General features: G+C 41.2%; 1 protein-coding gene across 2 annotated transcripts in view; it reads left to right on the top strand.

Annotated features, from left to right (window-relative positions):
• Window positions 1-21,967, top strand: part of RUNX2 (RUNX family transcription factor 2) — a 110,500-nt gene that overhangs the window by 9,132 nt on the left and 79,401 nt on the right. For both annotated transcript variants that reach the window (XM_034766660.1, XM_034766659.1), the window contains exon 3: window positions 5,417-5,521. In XM_034766660.1, the coding sequence (XP_034622551.1) occupies window positions 5,417-5,521 (105 nt within the window). The remainder of the gene's footprint in view (window positions 1-5,416; window positions 5,522-21,967) is intronic.

Here is a 21,967-nt window from a genome sequence, read left to right as displayed (position 1 = left end):
TGGCTGCCCTTACTTCTTCGCTGCTGGTGGTGGTGGCGCTGCCTTCAGAGTTGGGCAGCTGGAGAGCGGCAGCTGCTGGCCGGGAATCCAGTTCTGAAGGCGGAGCCGCAGTCAGCAGCAGCGCAGAAGTAGGGATGGCATGGTATGATATTGCCACCCTTACTTCTGCACTGCTGTCTGCAGAGCCAGGCCCTCAGTCAGCAGCCATTGCTCTCGGGCCATCCAGCGCTGAAGGCAGCACACAAGTAAAGGTAGCAATTCCATGCCCCCCCCCCTAAATAGCCTTGCGACCCCCCCTGCAACTCCCTTTTGGGCCAGGACCCCCAATTTGAGAAACACTAATCTCCGCCATGAAATCTGTATAGAGTAGGGTAAAAGCACACAAAAGAGCAGATTCACAGAGGGAGACCAGATTTCACGGTCCGTGACACGTTTTTCATGGCCGTGAATTTGGTAGGGCCTTAGCTATAAGCCATACACTTTATGGGCCTAATCCCATAGGTCCTTCCATTGACTTCAGCATGCTTTGAATCAGGCTCCACATGTGCAGCAACATGCAATCTTATGTTCCCTGTCCGTAGCTCGCTTAACTTTATAAACCCTGGTTGTAGGCTTTTGGTTTGAATGAAATTTAACCTCTAATATACATTGCTTACATCAGAATGGCAGAGATTATAACTTTGTAGTTTCCTAAAGATTTAGAGCCCTGAAGTTGTCTCTTTGCTGCTTAAGAGCTTCCTCTAATCTGAAATCTATACTCCAGTCATCAGAAGCTTTTATAACCAAGGCAAAGATTGAAAAGAATTTCCTTTTAAAATTCTTGCAGCTGCTTTAAAATTTGAGTTAATGACTGAAAGGATGCCTTGACGGAAACTAACTTGTCAGTTTTTACTGAAGGAATCCTCAGAGGGGTTTGCTATATCAGGCCACTGATTCAGCCTAAATATTTTTTGTATATTTAATGTAATATTTAGTTTTTAAAAAGTCATCCAGGGAAAAAAAAGGTCACACACTTTGTTGCAAAATTAACAAAAATGCTAATTTTATAATAATACACTATGTAGAGGAGTTGCAATCCAGCTTTGACAGCGCAATCGTTTATCAGAGAAAGTCAAACCTCTGACAACTGCCTCTATAGTTCAAATCAGATGGCACATTGTTACAATTATAAGTGTTTGATAAAAATGATTCAATATGGACTGTTTCCAGTGAGTAGATTTTATTTTAGGAATGTGGCCAATAATGTGTACTTTTTAGCTTTTAAGTTTTTTAAAATTATGTATAATAAAGGACCACTCTACTGCAAAGGTAATATGATATAAAAATGGAGTTCACTACCCTCTGAGATAAGGTGTTCTTCTTCTCTTCCATTTATCTTACTTCCTTTAAAAAAAAAAAAAGTTAGTCTGCTTTTGTCTTTCCACTGATGGATTAAATTTGAAGGTTCTCTGGCTCCACCACCAGTGCAGCCTTACAATAAAAGTACAGTAGTTATATCCCATAACAAGTGTTGAAAAAGAACTGACATATGATGTACTACCTGTGTGCTCTGAATCTCATTTGAAACCTATGAAATATACTTTTTTATTAAAACATAGGAAATGAAGTAGAGTATCTAAAGGATCTGGCACTATATACATATGCACACATATTTTAATTTTAATTATATATATATAAACACTTTTCATATTTGGCCACAGTAGTTTCATTTATCTTTTGTGTTCTTCAGTCTTTGGTTAAGAAGTTTTCTCTGATCAATCTGGGTAAAATCTATGGAAAAGTGATAGTGTACTTTACAAACTCTCAACATATTTATTTAAGAAACTTCAAAGAAAAACAAAGGGTGTGCACTCTTTTACTATATTGGCTTTCTGAGTTTTGGCTAGTTTCCCAAATAGCAATTTTTATATTTAAAAAAAAAGAAAGAAAAAAGACAGACTTAACTGCTTGCAGACTTTTCACGCATGGAAGATGAAGAAAGCTTCTTTTGATGAAGTGTAATTATGTCCAAACAGAGCTGACCCCCTCCCCCTATATTTCTTATGATCTTAACGGAAGAAAGTAGGGATTTTCCTTTGAAGCAGCCGGGACTTGGTGGAAGATCTGAAATGCCACATTCTGCTGCCAGAGGCAGGATGGAGAAATTGGTCCAGACTTGTCTTCCAGACTTAGACAGAACAGAGAGAGAGAGTTATCATTAATGATAGATTTTTATAACACCACTTAAAATAGTAGGAAAGCAAACAGTAGTAGCAAACAGACATGAGAAAGCTACACATAGAGCAGAGAAGAATATTGGTGGCTGCATGAAGTTGGATAGGAAAAATAAAAAAGTAAAGAAGTCATTTTTCAGAGGCAAGAAACTAATCCACACCTGTTTCTGACTTTAAGTTTACATCTTTCAAAATAGCTCCCCCTTTGATCTTTGTATCTCTAAATGTAATCGTCAAGTCTGAATCATCAACCTACCTCTTTACCTTCTCTCCCTTTCCCTTCTTTCCCATGACCCATGGGGATGCTCTGATGTCTGCACATTTGAATATTATCCAATAGAAGAGATTACCTGCAACTTCACCATTTTGTTTATTTATTTTCTATCCCATGGCAACACAAACACTTTTTTGGATGGGGGAAATACAAGTATCCTAACACTGGGTCCTAAATGTGTATGCAGAAGTCCCATTAGTCTCAATGGGAGTTGCTTATGCGAGGGCGTAGGGCAGTAACTTATCCTTAGGGCCTGATCCTGATCAATGGAATGACTCCCATCTTCAATGGGTTTTGGATCAGGCCCTTCATTTTTTTGTGTCTTGATATTTTGAATTAATCACATTAGCATCTGGATGAAAAAAATATGCAACACCTCCACAGGTCGCCAAGTCTGCTTCCAAGCTAATTTCTCTTGTTAGCTTTAGGCTCCAACATATGTCAGTCTTGCCCATTACTATGTCAGTTGCACTCACATGTGTTAATGACAAAGAATGCACAGTTTGGGGACACATTCAAGCAAGAGTGCCAAATAATTTCTTACCCTGTGAGGCTCATTAAAGAGTACTATAATTATTCATTAGCTACCAGAAGTAAATCGTTTACATTTTTAAGGGCACAGAGAAAGCTATTAAAAAAAGGTACATAGAAAGATTTTGCAGCTGATGAAAGATATACAGAAAATCAATTAAAACTAACTGTGGAAAGCGTAAGTGTTCACACAAATACATAATCCTATGAAATGTACTTTGGGCCCAATCCTATAATGTCTAGAGCACCTCTTGAAAAGGTGTCGAGTGCCTTCAATTCCCTTAGGCTTCACTGGAAGTAGAAGATGCTCAGCACCTTGAGGATTGGGCCCTGGTCCTACAAAAAGCAGTGAATTGGTTAGCTGAGACTTCCTGAATGCTGATACATTATTGCATCTGTGTAGCTAAGAATATCAAGTAGGGAAAAGAAAACTCTCCCCCTTTCAAATTAGACGTGCTCAACTGCTCGTAGTTAGGCTTTGGCAGGATGATAATTTAGACATGTGCACAGGCCTTGGCAGAAGGCAAAATATAGCCCTTTACGTGAAGTGTGTATTTTTTGGCCATTGTATTATGCAGAGATATTTTGGGGATAGAAAATCTTGCAGCACTTGTCTAGCTGCAGAATGAATTTTCAAACTGTCACAAGCAGTGTGCTTTATCGTGTTGTTTTTTTAATCTAGACAGGCTTTTATGGCCATTTGACATATTAATAAAACCATAATATGGTAGGACCAAATTCTGTCTGTAGATGCACTTGGAAGCTCCCATAGATGTCTGCTGTAGCCACCCCTGTACAAATGGGTGAAATGTCACTGGTGAATTTTTGTGTAAGCAATAGGTTAAATTCCTACTATTCTTCTATAGTTACTCTTCTCTGCAATGTCAGTTTTGAGAGACCTGCAGAAGGGTCTCTCTCTACCTTTTTCTCGAGTAGCGAGGATGAGGGCAGCCAACTACTTCCACATGCTCTTGTTGCTGCCTGCTACCAGAATTTAACCTTTTTGGTTTTCCATCCCCCCTGCCAGAGCCTGGAACTCACAGACTTCACTCTCACTTGTGTCTGTTGGAGAAATGGGCACAACTGGAGCACAGTTCCACCTGGAAAGTTATTTTACTCTACATGACAGTTCTATTCTCTTGAAACATTCTCTCTCGCTTGCCCTTAGAAAAATATGGCCAAGATCGTCTGAAGTCGTACGCTTGATAGTAAATGATGTGTGTCTCAGGCAGGTTTTGAAAGTGTATGACTTGGCTTGAAAAGAAAGATCAATTACTAGATTTGACAGCCAAAGACCTGTTCTGTGTTAGAGTTTGAACTGATTGCATTAAGTTTTGCGCTCTTACATATTGTTTAAGATTTGTGTTTTGATTGACTGCCTTCAGAGTTCAACGAGAGGGGGAAAAAAGTCACTGGCTAAAAAAAAAAAGGGGGGGTTTAAGATTCTGGTAAAATAGCAGCTTAAATGAGCAATAAGGCCTGAGATTGCTGACTGTTTTATTGAGTCACTGTTGTACGCCCACCTTTTCCTGTCTTGAAAGAGTTTGCAGTTTTGACTATCTGACGTGACTAACCGTTGCATATCTGACTGATTACAACTGTCAGTGAGTCTGCAGAACAGAGGCCAGTGTCTTGGGAGAATGTATGCTGAGATCCAGTCTTTTGGTTTATTTATTTAGTTCTTCATTGTGCCAAAGGCTGCAGGTCATCGTGTACAATGTCTATATGAAATGTAACACTGAAAAGTTAAAATGCAGATTTGTGATAGAAAATATTTTATACATACAAAAACAATTTCTCACAGTCAGTGGATAGATATTTAAAGATTTAATAGGTGGAGTATATGTAAGGAAAAACGTCTGCTCCAATAACGAAGATAGCATCATATCATGCTAGGCAGATTAAGGATGGACACACTACATGTTAAATGGCATCCATGAGGAATATATATTTTTCCTCATATTATTGTAGTGAAGTCAAACAAATAAAATGACAAAACAATGTGAAGTAAATAACATTAGGAACAAATTCTGCTCTCTGACACCCCACAGTAAAATGTAAATAACTCTATTTAGCTGAGTTGCTTTGGATTTACAGTGAGGTAAATGAGAGCAGAATTTGGCTTATCCCCAGTAGTGAATTACTCTTGTTCTATCACTGTGTCACGATCTAATATTAAATAAGAAATCTTAAATTGTCAACACTTGGATGGTATTACTGATGTTAGAGTATAACTGAAGGGGAAGAAAACTCGTATGATTAGTTTGTGTTTTTAATTTTCATGATTGTGGAAATGACTGGGAAGAATTGTAAATGCCTTTTATTCTCTACTGCCCATGCATATGGCTGTTTTCATGTTACAGTCATTCCTCATTTGTTGTTTTTGTTCTCTCTGTAGGGAAGAGTTTTACCTTAACAATAACTGTCCTTACGAACCCCCCGCAAGTCGCTACATACCACAGAGCTATAAAGGTTACAGTGGATGGACCAAGAGAGCCAAGGAGTAAGTACTGTGTTCTGTCTTTATGCTCTAATATCTGCTGATGGGAGTCTGTAAAAGTAAAATGTTAATTTTGTTTAATAGAGTCTTATAGATGGAATGCATTTCTTTGTGAAACATAGATCCCCAGTCAGCAAAATACTTAAGCACCTGCTTAACTCTAAAGTATGTGAGCAGTTCCATTGAACTCAGTGGGACTACTCATATGGTTGAAATTAAGCATGTGCTTAAATTCTTCTGAATTAGGGCAATAGTGAGCCTTATTTCATGTACACTAAGGCCCCTTTACACCACTCTGGCAGGATAAGGGAACTTTGGAAACAGTGGGCCTGATTCTTGTTTACGCTAAGGGCCCTTTATACTGCCAGAATGGTGTAAAGGGGCCTTGGGGTAAATGAGAATCAGGCCCACTGTTTCCATGTATCATTTGATTTTGGGACCGTAGACCCAATCCAGCAAGGTGCTGAGTGCCCTCAAATTCCATTAACTTTAAACTGAGGAGACTCAGAAATTAGCAGACGCTCAGTGCCATGCAGGATCAGTCCCAATTGATGTGGGGGAGAGGGGGAAAATGCTTCTTTGCTCAGGATTTCTTTTGCCATCATACACTTAATGCGTCTAGCCCAATGACTGCTGGTTAATCGTGTCACACCTGAGATTGGATTTTCCTAGCACAACGTCCATTTTCAACTGTGTACTTACCACAGATCCTGGGAGCTAAGGAGCGAAATAAGTAACCATAAAAGCCCTAGCATGTTGACAGCGCTGTCTTTGTGTATTTCCCAAGCACAGAGAATGTGTTTAATTAAAAAAACAGACTTTCACTCACCTCTTATAACATGCACACACCTTAATTATCAAAAATCTATTTGAAATAATTGCTGGCTTTCTTGTTATGACAGTTGTGTTTGGTCATGTTCCAGTAATTGTTATAGATAGCTCCTACTAATAGATACAGTCAGACCTGGTTAATCCATCTTGGTTTATCTGGCTGGCTGGCAGATTTAACTGGTAATCAATCTTGCATCGTGCAGGTATCACTGAGGAGCCAGTCCTAGATTTTTTCTTAATCTAGCTAAAAGCAGTGTTTCCAAATTGATTGGGATTAACCAGGCCTAGTTGTATTTAAAGTATGTGTAGAGATTAAGGATTATTTGATGAATAGCCACATTAAAAATATCTCCTAAAGGAAGCATCTCAATTAATTGTTTTGTCTTTGATCAGCAAATTCAGACTTGACCTTTCAGGGTTTATAGGGAGTTTTACTTAAAATACTGCAAAGGTACAGGTAGGTAGAGTTGTACCCAAGTGAAGTGGCTCCCAGGCCAATACAGCTGAATTTGCAGCTCCTTCCCCTAAGATTGGGAGAAGCAGTTTAAAATGTTTCTGCCTGACATAAGACCTGCCCTGTCTGCATAATTTCCCCCTGATCAGTAAGTGAGAACAGTCAAGCAACTCTGCTCTTATGGATGCATTTCATTCCATAGATGCCTCTGGTGCTGCCTGCTCTTGTTGGAGGTTTTCTACTTTCAGGTTACTATCGCAGAGAGTGTTTTGTCTTGTTTTACTCTCTTTTGGTAATTCTTCTCTTCTTGCTAAAGATGCTGTGTTCACCTGTGACTGCTGGCCCTGTCTAACCTGCTTGGAGACTTCTGGCTAAATGTGTCCCTGGTGTAATGCCAAAGGAGTTAGTTACATCAGGAATTAATTTGGCTAATCCATTTAGGGGCTGCTTCCATGTGTTGATGCATCCATGAAATTGGATATCTCCAAGCAGAAGAGACAGTGTGGGCTTGGGGGTGGAGAGCGAAGAGTGTATAGAGAGTAGCATCTGAATAGACAGGGATGGCACAGACTGTGGGAGGAATAATCTAATTAGACTGGGACTGCACCATCACAATAAGCAATTAAAAAAACCTCAGGCTATGTTCATATATCTTAGAAATCCTATTAAGACCAACTTGAATTTTTTACTCTAGTCTCTTTGGGACAGATCTCCAGATGTGATATGCATCTACTATTCTTAAGTGTGGATGCTCGATAACTCTGAAAATCAGTTCCTGTAGTTTTGATGGAGTCCACTTGTATGTAGTTTTCAGTCAGTCAGATGTGGCCAAGAAGGGCCAATTCAAGTTTAGAATGTTGTTTGGCTGGTTTATGATGCTCATCTTCAGAGTTGGTTGGTTTGTGCAAGCTCTGTTGTTTTGGACTGATGTACAAGATATGGGATCATAATAGCAAGAGACTGACTAGTTGTTTTGAATGGGAGTCATTGATGTGAATTTTAAGGGAGAGAGCGGCTCTGGAAAATGGACTCTTCTGTAGAAGCTTCACTGAAGTGCTTTTCTTCTGAGAATCCCTGCATTAATTTCTGCTCTTTAGTAATTGCATTAATCAGTGTAATAAATTTTGGCACCTGCCTTGCATGAGGAAAGCTAGGTGGTTGGGGGCAATAATGACTTCTATTCAACAAGTGGCTCCAATAGCAGATGTATTTTTCTTAATGAGTTATGTATCAGCAAACAGTGCCCCTTTTTGCCAGGACCTGCATTTCACTCAAATGTCTGAAGCATGTTATTCTATTTTTCCTCTCTCTGGCGGCTAAACCAAGGCTGTCACATCACAAACAACTTCTTTTCTTAATATACACATCTGGCGTTGGCAGTTGGACCAACTTCATAAGAGCACATGATCATCATTCATTACAAGATTAAAAAGTACCCCATGGCATCATTGATGTTTTTTAACTTTGATCTTTTGCAGTTGTGATTCATCTCAGTTATAAAACTTCCCTTTAAAGGAACACAACTGATGACTTATTAGAACCTTCATCCTAAGTAGCGTAAACATAAAATTATGCACATCTTTACAGAATGTCATTTACTTGGGTTGCCAGCTTATCATCTTAAGACATGACTTCATGCTTTAGATCCTGAATTTGTAAGGCGTGTTTATAGGCAAGGCACTTTGACCTTCTGTTGGCAAGTTGATTCGAGAGAACAAACACTGTATGTTTTCCAGTAGTAGTAGCAGCAGCAGCAATACCATGACAGATATTGCAATCGTTTAGAGCCCGACCTGAGGAGGTGCTGAACACTCATGGCACCCGGTGACTTCAGTTTGGAAGCTCAGCAGTTTGGAAAGTCAAGCTCTTAATATTAGCTCTGTTTAGTTGTATTAAATATCTGCTTGTAGAAGCTTGCTGCTCTCACTTCGCTCTGTTTCGTTATTATTTTAAAATATTTCAAGACGATGGCGTCAGGTTGCCTTATTAGACTGAGTCTAGAAAGTGAACTGGTAAAAGCTGCCCATTTTTACATGGGGGAAAGGTGAACCTCTTCCTGTGTCTCTTTGTAGGAAAGAGGTGTTTTTTGACTAGTTAACTCAGTCAGTGTTAGTCAGAATGCAGTTCAGGGAGTTCTACACTGCTGCTCAGTCTTTGTGTTGGATTAGGACAGAGCATGGCATGCAAGGTAATAGAATCTGGAGAGTGGATGGGGTAGGGATCTTGGGGACAAATTTGTGCCTTCTCAAATACCTGACATATCCTGTTATGTAACCACCCCGTCTTTAATGTACCGGCCTTATAAAATGTAGTCTCCAAACTAATAGACTACATTTTGTAATCCACTCAAATGAAAGTGAAATTTTGAGCTTTCAGCCAGGGACGGGGTTAGACTTGCTGGGGCCCAGGGCAGAAACTAAGGAGCAGGCCCCGACTCCGTCTCTCTTACCTGCTCACACATTGGATTTCTGCAACCTTTCTGAAGTTGAGGCCTGAACCCTGCCATGGGAGGCTGAAGCCAAAGCCTGAGCCTGCCACGTGGGGTCCCCTGTGGCGTCAAGCCCTGGGCAATTACCCTGTTTGCTACCCCCTAACATCACCCCTGCTTTCAGCATATATTAATTGGTAGGGGAATTAAAGCTCTGCTTTCATTAAACTTACTTGCAGCCAAAGCCTGTGAGGTACACACGTGATGAAAGGTATGAGCAAACATTGTCTTTTTGTCTGTGTGCTCTACAAAAGACAAGCAAAAGGAGCTGGTCAGTCTGGGTATTAACTGTTTGGCCGACTGGCTTATAAAATGCAGAGCAGTGATTGAGATTTTTGAGATTCTTAGACTTAGAACCATAACAGCTTTTAGGAAGTCCTCTCTCCTTTCTTCCAAGGGGTGGGGGTGGAGGGGTAAGTCTGGGGTTGGTGGAATGTGCTTTAGAGTAGAACAGCTTTAAATCTCTTTCGGTTTTTTTATTTTTTTTTTTATTTTTGACTGACTGTCAGGAGCTGGGCTGGTGGCCAAGCAGGAAATGACACATCGAGAGGCATTTGTGTTGTGCAACATTTTGTGGAACTGATGCAAGGCTACATTGCCTGTTTACGCATTCCTTCACTAACAGACTGCATGGCAGTAATTTTATTCAGCGATACATGGCATGCTACGGCAAGGAGCTGGATCCTTCCCATCTCTTTATGCAGAATTATCACAGCAGTTAAAACATGCAGTGTGTCCCCTATTTAGAATATTCCCTGGCTTGCTTTCAAAGACTGCTACAGAAACCCCTTCTTAACCCAATATGTGCTGATTTGAATATGTTTTTCCACTGTGGTAAGTTTGCGTAGTGCCAGGAGATGTGTAGTTTTCAGAACAAGAGCACATTTTACATACGCACAGCTTCCACTTTATACTTGTATTTTATATTAAACATTGTTTAAAAAATGTTTTAAGCTATATGTATTCCGGAAGCTGAACACAGGTTAAATATGAATGTGGTAATATGTTGGCGTAGTCAGGAAATTTTCATTCTAAATGAACACCGAGGTCCTTGAGATATTATAAAAAGGGTGCTGGATTCTCATCCAAGTGGAGGTTAGAAAAACGGGGCCTGATTCTGATCTCTTTCACTCTGTTGACATCAGTTAGGTTACTCTGGATTTCTATCACTGTAAATGAGAACAAAATAAGGACCAGCAGGGGCATGGTTTGAAAGTTGCTGTTACTGCCATTGATAGATCTTCACCTCTGTGTTACAAGCAGTTCCATTCTATAAGTTGTGAGCTGGAATGTGATCATATGGCCTTAGGAATGTTCAGCGCTGCTGTGCTATGCTGTTCAAGTTCGTACACCACAACTATCTGCCATGTAACATAATCCACTTAGGGTCTGATCCTGAAAGTGCAAAGCACCCACACCACTCATTAATTGCTCTGGGATTTGCAGGTGCTCAGAACCTCTCCTGGTCAGGGCCAGGGTTTCTTACGCCAGGAGTTCTCAACCTTTTTCTTTCTGAGCCCCTCCCCCCACACACATACTATAAAAACTCCATGGTCCACCTGTTCCACAACAACTGCTTTCTACATATAAAAGCCAGGGCTGGCATTAAGGGGTAGCAAGCAGGGCAATTGCCCAGGGCCCCATGCCACAGGGCACCCCACGAAGCTAAGTTGCTCAAGCTTCTGCTTCAGCTCCAGGTGGTGGGCTCAAGGCCCTGGGCTTCAGCCCTGCACAGCAGGGCATAGGCTTTCTGCTCTGGGCCCCAGCAAGTCTAACACTGGTTCTGCTTGGCGGACCCCCTGAAACCTACTCACGGCCCCTGAGGGGGCCCCGGACTCCTGGTTGAGAGCCACTGTCTTAAGCAACATGGCCTCAATCTTCTACTCTCTGAAGGGGATGGCAAAACTCCCACTGACTTCAGTGGACTGCAAGGCCAGACCCTGTTTCGCTAAGATACATTTATGATGTAAATTGGAGGACATGTTTCCCTCAGCACACACTGCATCTGTTTACCTTCTGCAACCATGCACTTCCCATGAAACCTAATATAACTGATGGACCGAAGAACATTTCTCCATTCCCCAATTAATATGTATTTTTCCCATTTGGTTTCAGAGGCCTTGGGAAGACTCTTAGTTAAGTTTAAATACCTTGTTCTAAAGTACATATCGAGGTATGGCATTATAATAGACATTGAAGGGTTAGCTTTGTTTCTGATATGGGTGTGTAACTCATAACAAGCGAAGCTGCTTGCAACCATCCTGAAACATTCACCACAACTCCTTTAAGTCACCATTTGAGTTCATTGTGTGTATTTTCATTGTATTGTCATGTTTCTAGTGCTGATGAAAGGTTCTGGACTGACAGGCCTGAAGACTTAAGCCCCCTATTTATCCATAGAACAAGTATAGCAGAAGCAGCAGCTGCACAAACTTGACCAGCGTTACCCACGTGCTTGCCTCTATCCCTGAAGATATTTTTACGGATTAAAGGGTAGCTCAGTGTTCATGACCATTCAGTTCCTATCCTTACTATTGGGGCTGCTAGTGAAGATGTTCATTATTGACAGCTGTCATTAATGAGACGGACACTAGTATACCAGGAACTGGACTGGGACCACCAACTTCATTTCATGGAGGTCACCAACTAGTTTTCAGCTGATCATACTTTTGATCCTGGGCAGGATAAGCTGAGGAAAAAAGACTGAGCCATGCAGTTCACCCATAACCTCAATTTTGTACAGTGCAGTTGTTTTGAAATCTGCATGATCCATATGGTTTTCATCAACCTGCTCTTCAGGAGCACACCGCTGCCCAGAGATGTCTGGGAGGGGTGTTGGCTGACCATGTACTTAACTACAGAGGGAAAATCCTGCAGAAGACTATATAAAAAAAACCAAATGGATAAGTCTGAACCGAAAACTGCTCCCTAAAACATAAGCAATAGAGCGAGAGAGAGACCTGGCTGGAATGTTTCAATTGAAAACAAACTATTTTCATGGTTCTGTATAGATAATGCTGCTTAAAACACCATCTCATTTGGTGTATAAGATGATACCACAGTATCCTCCAATGTTGCAATTATTTTATTTGTATTACAAAAGCCCTTTCAGGCCCCAGCTGAAATCAGGGCCCCATTGTGTTCGATGCTGTACACATTCCCAGTAGGAGGTTGTCCAGCCCCAAACAGATTACAACATACATTGAATAGATAGGAGGGAGAAAGGAATACAACTAAATAATTCTAGGCAATAGCAGAAGTGAGGGCATTCTATATCTTCACATGGTGCAACGTGAGGTGGGAGGACAGCAAGAAAGCAACTGTGATCTGCAAAAGACAGTCCTGACAGTTAAAAACAATTCCTAGTAGTTTTGTTATACCGGTCTTGCAGCGGGATCCTACAAAAAGACATTAAAATAATATATATCTTACCTTTATATAGTTTATTTCCTTTTCAACCATTCTAAATTTCTTTACAAGCTTTAGATATGGAAATCACTTTGTTCCCCACTGAAATGCAGTCATCCCAGAAGTGGAACATGGGAGCTGTTTAATAGTACGCAACCATAAGATAAAGAAACTTAGTCGAGGAAGTGAAGAAGAATATATCTCATTGAAAATTCGTATGTGTCTGGCGGTCTTAGTAATGATCCCATATTGGAATTTGCTCAGAACACCAGAACAAAACCCCCTAAGCCTATGAAAAGTGCTGGAATCTCTAATGAGTACAAATATTCAGCTCCTCTGTTCTATGCCTCATCTAACATAGGCCATCTCAAGCAGCACAGTGCCTCCACTACTATCATAGACTTAGATAAATCACAAATACCACTTCTTGCAGGTCTATCGTCCAAGTCGAGATCAAAACCTGAGGTGGCCTAGCTGCAGGCCTGGTGTTTCCCAATGTTCTCCACCTCACTAAAACATTGTAGAAATATATAAGCAGCCGAAAGATGATAATACACTGTGTGATTGTTATAGACAATATGGCTTGAAGAGCAAGTGGAGAGGGGAGGGTTCAGTACTGTGCCAATGTCCCCACTTTCTTTTCCAACCATAATATAAAAATGAGAGCATTTCTGTTTTCCATCCCAACTCAGCTGCTTATGTGCAAGTGAGACCCCAAATACATATGGTGAGTGGGATTTTCCCTTTTGTTAGTAGTGTGGATATTCATCCAAGGAAGGAAGACCGAAATCTAGCAATAAAAAAGGCTCACATGCCTTTTGCTTAAAAAAAAAAAAAGCTGGTTGTGCCTACAGCCGCTGCAAGATCAGAAAAGAGTATCATTCTTCATTGTATTGATGCCAGCTGCATATTGTAGGCTTCCTTTAGGGTCTACCGCTAGCACCGAGTTTTTGGAAATGCTTGCCAGGTTTGTGTTGCTGTCCTGTATCAGCATATTTTACCTCTTTTTTCCTTAGTCAAACTTTTATACTACCCACTCACCTTGCCTCTGGCATGTAACTTGTTTCACGGCACCATGTACACCCTTCTCACTGAATATCACCAACTCAAGTGGTTTTGCTGCCTCCAGGCCCCCTGTCACACAGTGCCGGATTCTGCCAACTTTACTCTCATTGAGTCGCCTTACTTTTCGCATCGCCCCGTTCATTTCATTGGGACTCTTCAGTATGAATAAAGCTGTCAGAATCACAACCACAATAAACCGGTACTAATTAGTTTGCTACATTTTTTTAAATCTTGGTGCCCTATCCAACTTCTTGTATCCCCAGTGTAGTGGAAATGATCCTGAATACCACCACCAGTGAGAGTTCAGAGGCTAGTAACATTGTCTTTCTGAGCTAGACAGGACAATAACCATCTAAATAAAATAGTATAGTAGGATTTAAGAAAGGGCTGGATAAATCTCATAGTGACATTTGTAACTTAAGGTGCTAAAATACAGGGATAACCCAGACCCATGTGGCCGGGTCAGGAAGAAATTATTTCTCTATGAACAACATTGTATAGCCAGCGGAGGTTTCCTGGGAAGCACCATGCATAGGACAGGCCATTGCCAGAGGCAGTGTGAAGTGTACAATACGAAACTTGAGGGGCAAACTGTCTGCTTCAATATGGTATAATTTATGGCCTAAATTTTCAAAGGCAGGCTGATTTTTCTGAAAATGCAGACTCTCTAAAATCAAGCCCCTTCAGTAAATTTTAAATTTGGCAAAAAGAAAAAAAACGTACTCAAAATAGTCTCTCTTGAAAATTCAGTCCTATATTTTTAAGTGACACAAAATTAACTAAAAAACAGAGCGCTAGAGATAAAATACACCCCCCCCTCTTGCTAGGATATACAATTATTGAGGTGCGTAGAGGGAAAGGGAAGTGCTTCTCATGGCAAAGACTGTATCTACTTTTGTGTTTGTGCAGCACCCAGCAATAGTGAGGACCAGATTTTGATAGGGGCTTGGAGGCAATAGAGTCTTACAAATAAATAAGATGTTTAGATAAATGAAAAAGTATATTTTAGGCATTTGAAATCCAAAAGTTTATCATTGCTTCAGTGTTGAAATTCCTAGGATATTAAGCAAACCCTCCCTTATCAATTAAAATAATTTTCATTCCTTGGTGTAAAAGTTGACTATATGGAATGTACTTTCTGCTTTCACACTCATTGCTTTAGACAGACTCTCATATGTCTGCTCTGTGGGTTATGTTCAGGAGACTGCTTGCTTTTATACTTTCGTGTGTGTGTGTGTTTTCAAACACTTGTTCGTAAAACCAGCATCATAATGAAATTGGCACCTTTGCATGTGAATGTGTTGGACACACAGGAGGGCTGAAAGACAGACCCATGAACGTAAAGTTACGCTGTGTTTCAACTCCTGAGCTTGGCGATCAAAACGAGAGTCATTTTAAAAGACAAGGATAACATTTTCAAAAGCACCACAATGAAAATGAGATTTAGGCTCCTAAGTCACTTATTGAAAACGTTACCCTTAATATGGCTATGCACTGAGGTTTTTCGTCGCACCAGATTAAAATATAATTTCTTCCAAATAGCTCACACTCATTAAATCATGTGTTCCACCATTCCATGAGTACTTGGTTGAAACAGTTAGTCTCTCCTTTTGGAAGGTTGGGACATCTAAGAGACAGATATTGCTGAATAAGTGGACAGATTTCTAAGCTTTAATGTACACTTTAAATATATATTACACACAAAAAGCTATGTTAAAAGAACATCATTCAGGTTGCAAAGTCAAGCACTGAAAAGTGAGGAAATGTCAGAATTAAGGTTGCCTGTGCAGCTTCAGTGTTGCCCGCTTGTGCATATGCTTTATGATACAGTCTTTAATTACATGATCACATACTATTTTTGCCATAGGACCCCTCCCTCATTAAGTACACAGAATGACTGATGCTCACTTAATGAGCAGCTATTCAATATTTTGTTTTATCTTCATAGAACAAAGTGTGGCCCCTGCCTTATTTACTGCATACTATTTAAACCCTACTCTGGAGACAGAATTATTTCTTCCCCTCTGGGCTTTCTCTGGCACTCATCACTATAACAATCTGAGTGCTTCACAAATATTAATAAATTAATTTTCACAAAACCCTTCTGAGATGAGGGGATATTATTATTCTCATTTTACAGTTGGGGAATTGAGGCACTGAGACGACGGTCAAAAACATCCATAATTTTGGGTGCCCAATTTGAGATGTCCAGGACCTGATTTTTGAGAGTACTTAACATTATATAGCACTTTATTTGTTCAAAGCACAGCTGCCATTGACTTCAGCTGCAGCTGTGATTGCACAGCACTTCTGCAAATCAGAGTCCAGGGTCTCAAGTTACGTACACAGAAAATGAGGAACAGTTAGTGGCCACCTGTGAAAAGTTTGGTTTAAGCAGCTTGACTAACATCCCACAGAAACTTTGTGCCAGAAGTAGAAGTGGAATCGAATTATCCAGTCAATGTTCAACTGCCTTAACAATGAAACCTCGTCCTGCAATCCCCTTCCACATTCACTGTACACCTTCCAGCTTCTGCAGCAAATGAAGCAGAGGTCTTACAGACAATAGTCTCCTTTACTGTACAACCTTGATTCGACACAATCTCCAAAGCAGATCCATCCTGTGCATTGAATGAGGCAAAGGTCCGTTAGAAAAATAGTGTGTTGATCATGTCACTAAAGTTTGTATCATAATGCATAGCACATACAGGGCAAATTTAAGTTGCAAAGGCAATCTTAATTATGATATTTCCTAATTTTTGAGTTCTTGACTTTGCTACTTTAATATTATTTTAACATAGTGTGTGTTTGTCTGCAATTGCCTAGGTTTTTTAAAAAGGCAAACTGAAAAAAAAAAATAGAAATTCCATCATGTGGCATCATATTTACATCCATATAGACCAGGGATTGTCAACCTTTGGCATGCGGCCCATCAGGGAAATCCGCTGGCGGGCCGAGACGGTTTGTTTACCTGCAGCGGATTTCCCTGACAGGCTGCGTGCCAAAGGTTGCGGATCCCTGATATAGGTCATCAGCAGGGTTGGCGCCTTTAGCTCCATCACATCAGATCAAGTGATCTGGGCCCAGCAGCGGAGTGGGTGGGGTGTTAGAGGCGTGTCATTGAGAGCACAGGAGAGACAGTCATCTTGCTCTCAGTTCAGGTCTCTGGAGCTCGAACCAGCCCAGCCCGCAGCAGCCCAGAGCAGGAATTGCAGGGAGAGTCCTGCTCAACCCAGATGATGCTCAGTGAGGATGGAATCTTCAGATATTTTAGCTGCTAAAATCTAAGGATTCTCCATTGAGCATGTGCAAACGACAATTTTTCAGAGGCTTGTAACTTAGCCAAATTTGTGTGGATTTACATGGGGACAGCAAAAGCAACATATCTGATATGTCACTACCTGCCAAATTTCAAATCCCTGCTCCAGAGCATGGGGATGCTAGAGCTGTTCAATAAAATCACCAGGATTTTTAACATGGGCAAAACAACATTTTTCTCCTTGCCTTGTTCTCAGAAATGGCTGAACCATTTTGGCTGAAATTAAAATAAACTAATACATAAATAATGCAGCCTGAGGCAGACACCCAGCATGGAAAATTTGAGCCCAAATGGTTGTGGTTTGGCAAAGTTATAAGCAACTAAAAACAAGGTTTTCTAATGCAAAGTGTCTGGCACCCTAATGATAGTCAGGGCTACCACTGCTGCTGGTAATATATTTTACTTACCTTGTCATTGATTTGCACTTAAAATACTCCATTGACCTCAGTGGGAATTCTGCACAGGAAACTGTTTCAGGAGCAGGTTTGCTCCCTGGATAGTCTGTGGGATTTCTGCCATTGACTTCATTGGGGACAGAATCAGGCTTCTGCTTTGTAAGGGAATGGTATGCTGAGAAACCCCTTCTCCCCGTGCACCCACACAGGAGGGTAGCTGTACAAGAGGGTGGGCAAAGGACATGGCTGCAACCTTCATGAGAGATGAAACAAGGGCCACTGCACCCCGCAGGGCCTCTGCAGGCATTACAATTTAGACAGGTATAATGCCTCCAGGCACCACCATTTAGCAGGGCTCCACCCTCCCTCCCTCAGCCTCTTCAGAGGTATAATTTGGAGTGCGTGTGCTTCAGTTGCATTGGCACAATCCACACAGACATTGCCGGCCATAATATATGCAGGGCGCGAGCCAAGAAAGATTTGTGCAACAGACCATAACAGTTCCAAAGCTTCCATTATGCGGAGTGTGGGGTCAGTCATTCACACTCCTAGCAGACCTGGATACATGGTTCACTGCTGTGGCTCTGAAAGGGCCAGTGTGCACAGTGGTGTCAGTTTTTGTGCGCTTCTGAACAGGGATTTAAAAAAAAATGCTTAGGTTTAGAAACAACAAACACAGACACTGAAGAAGAAATCTGTGCCGAGTAACATTCAGCATTGGGTATGAACTGACAGATGTGGGGCAGCTCAGTCTGAGATGCCACTGAGCCAGCATCCTGGATCCAAAGAGCCCACCCCAAACTCTGGGGTGAACAAACTCTGGATTCAAGTTTGGTGACCTAGGTACCCACAGTTCTCTCCCTGCTTCAGTGGGGGCAGTAATTCACTGCTGGCCTAAGCCAAGCAGCAAATTATTACCCCTTCTACAGCTCAGCACTGATGGCTGGTGGCCAGGCTCCATCTATTCCCTGCCCACCTGCTTGGGGTGGAGGGGTGTAAACTTGCACACGGCACCCATTACCTAGCCATGCATGCTCAGACCCCTGGTCCAGGTAGACCATATACACATGCGTTTTTGTGTGTGTGTGATGGGTCCCCTTACATTAGTTAGAGGGGGAGATGAGGAATCCTCCACAGGAGTTGGTTTAAACCAGTTCATGGTGAAACATTGCAGAGTGCAAGCTTATAATTCACAAAAATACTGGTCATTTTCTTCTTTTAACAAACCATTTGAAAGGGAGAACCAGGTTAGAGCTGGTCCAAAGGCACCTATGGAGACGGTTTTATTCTCCTCACTCCTACAATTTTAAAAGAAGCCCTTCCCCATTCCTCTTCTTTCCCCTCATTGTGTTACTATTCTGGGGAGCCAGGGAGTTTGAGAGGTTAAAAAAGTGTTGTCAAGAGAGTGATTATAATAGGGATTAATGTAGCTGGGAGCCAAGGTTCAGTAACCTCTCTGTGCCTCTGAGCTAGTGTTATGTCAGACACAGTAGCTTTACCAAGAGAGTTTAGAGTATGTATTTTTATTGTCTTTCATTGCCAAAAACGGCTGACCCAGAGAAGCCTCACTGTATAAGCAGTGGAAGGCAATGTATTCTGAAATAATTTCTATTCTCTCTAATTTGTAACTCACTGGTACTATTTATTTTACATTTACATTTTAAAATTAGTTCATTGTGTCCTGAACCATTATCCCAAAATTCAAATTGAAAAACTTCCAAACTATAGGATTTATTAAAAAAATGCAAAACACTTGCGAAATTTAAGCTCATTGTACAGAATAATTTAAAATTATTAGAGGGCTTCATATTTTTATAAGTACTTGAATGTAGGGAGTGATTAGATTTTAACGTACATATGCAGTATGGAATAATTTTACAGCTACTGTTTTTCTCTTTAAATGGGATACTGTCAAGTGAAATTTGGTCCAAAATTTAGGTTTTGATAAAAGACAAGCTTTGACATAAAAACCCATCAGGTCAAAATAAGATAATTTTTCCTCTATAAATTTAATTAAAAGAAAAGCCAGACCCTTCAAGTGTAGCCCAGCAAATGTTTGAGATTTCCCATATGGACTGAAAAAGAGTTTTATATTGGAACTCAGCACAGTTTTTTGGAGTGTGTTTCTGAGACTGCTCCTGTTTTGGAATTCTACTCATGCCTTGTTTGAATGACATTTTTTCCCTTTATGTAGCAAAAAGCAAAGTTAGCACCATTGGAACATTATAGCAGAGCTGTCTGGCTAAGTGTTTCTTCTTAAAGGGAACAAAACACTTCAGGTTTTGTTGCTGTTGTTTAGTTGTTGTTTTTTAACTTATTTACATTTCAGGAATTTAAGTTGAAGGGAGTCTTGCCCCAAAGTCCACGGCACTACTCTGGGACTTGAATGTGGGTCTCTCAAGTCTGTACTCTGCCACAGGCTTCCTGTATGACCTTGGACAAGTCATTTATAGGGAGATTTTCAAAAGCACCTAAGCAGGTTAGCTGCCTAAGTGCAGAGTTGTGCCTTGGGTAGGATGAATCGGGGTGACTGCCCAGGCCCCGTGCTTTTGGGGGCCCGGGGAGCCCGTGCAATTGGCCAACGCGGTCAGTCCGGAAGAGACAAATCCATCACTTCCACCCAGGATCCCCCCTCTGCGGGCCCTGTGCTTTGGGGGGCCCTGCGGGCCAGTGCGATTGGCCGGTGCAGTTGATCCCGGAAGAGATGAATCCGTCACTTCCAGCCCAGGCCCCGCACCCTGCTAGGGAGGGCCATGCCTAAGTGCTTCTGTAAATCCCACTGTTAGTATCTCTGTACCTCAGTTCCCCACCTGTAAGATGGGGATAATAGCACTTCCCCACCTCTCAGGGGTGTTGTGAGGGAAACTACACTGAAGATTGTGAGGTACTCAGATACTACAGTAATTATCTACTATAGCCTTATAAGTAGTGAAGACTGACAATGGTGGAAGTTAAAATGCCTGGAGAAGTTAAAATGGGTGGAGCACTAAGGCAGCCTTGGTGTTTAAAGAATACGAGAGACCAGCACCCTCCTTCATCCTTCAAGAAGGAAGAAATGAGCTCCTTTTTTCTTGCCCCTCAGTTCTGAGTTCCCACAGAAGAGAGAGGCCACAGCTGGGTCCTACTGCCAGTTTTCACAATCATGTTATTTGCTTAGGGCCCAAATCGCAAGGAGGGGGTGGGGGGGGGGGGAAGGGGCAGAGCACCCTCAACTCTCACTGAAGTCTGGAGAGGAGATACAGGCAACTTGCAGGAGGTGAACATCTTGTCAGATTGGGCCTTACTTAGCAAACAGGCAACAAGGACTCTATTAACTTCAGTCCAACTTTCAAGAAAACTGAAAGCTGCCAAGTCTGTTAAGCCACATTTAAAATATAGATTGCGCTATCTATTGTGGGCAGCAGTGGGAAAGGTTGCTTTAAAAAATGGCAAAATAGACAAAAGGATTGGGGGAAGCGGAATTAACATATATGGCTTGATTTTCTTCCCACACCAATTTTATACTAGTGTAACTCCTCTGAGTTCAGAGGAGTTACTCCTGATATACTGTGAGAGCGGGAGCAGAATCAGGCACATATATTTATGCATTTGAAATTGATTCTGAATTGTCTAACATTTGGGGTGGGGGCTGGGGAGGGAGGAGAAATGGCCTCATCGGCCACCTTTGGTTCAGAAAGCTTTTAGTGTGAGGAGAGAAAGCTGTATAATCAGCTCATTTGTAAGTCAGCACATCGTTTGAATCTGCAACAAAGCAAGAAAGCAAGACGCGTGTCTTGCCTGTGTGTGAGAGAAAAAGCAAGGGCATCCTTAAACAAACATTCACAACCCTCCATTTTAGCTGGAATAGGAAAACCAGCTTGACAAGAATAAGGCTATGTAGCCAAGTGACTTTCAGTGGAGGTTGGTGGGATTTTAAACAAATCTCCTTATGCAAGCATGAAAACAAGCTATTTAGCGCTCATTAATGTCTCGGGTTAAACTGTTGAATAATTTGTCATGGTTAGGCTCTTTTGGTTTCAATGGTGTTTTTCTAGTGACTAATGAAATGACAACTACACATAGTCCTTGGTATGCCACTGTTCACAATAGGGTTTAAAACTGTGTATTTGTTATTGATGTCATTAAAGTGATGGATTTGAGCTTGGTTTCTGAGGCAGACGACGGGGTGGTTAAGACTAATTTCTAGCAATGGTTTTGGAGGTTGAAACCAAAGTGTGTATAAAAGGAAATGTTTCTCCTTTTAAGCAAATAGTTTGAACCCAGATGAATGAAATTTAAGCAAGTGGGCATCAACTGCAAGTTAATTTTGTCTGGAAATCATCACCAATTAAAATATTTTTATGCACTCGAGTATAGTATTGTCTTTCGGTGCTTATGTATGAAAGGAACAAAACTGCTTGTTTAACCCGAGACTTGAGACGACTGGCTAGAATGTATGACTGAAGTCATAACCATCTGGAACTTCATTAAGGATATGGTCCTTGGCAAG

Source organism: Trachemys scripta, chromosome 3 (genome assembly GCF_013100865.1).
Source record: "Trachemys scripta elegans isolate TJP31775 chromosome 3, CAS_Tse_1.0, whole genome shotgun sequence".
Classification (NCBI taxonomy): Eukaryota; Metazoa; Chordata; order Testudines; family Emydidae; genus Trachemys; species Trachemys scripta.
The sequence above is the reverse complement of the archived record's forward strand: the minus strand, read 5'-3'. Positions and strand labels throughout refer to the sequence as shown.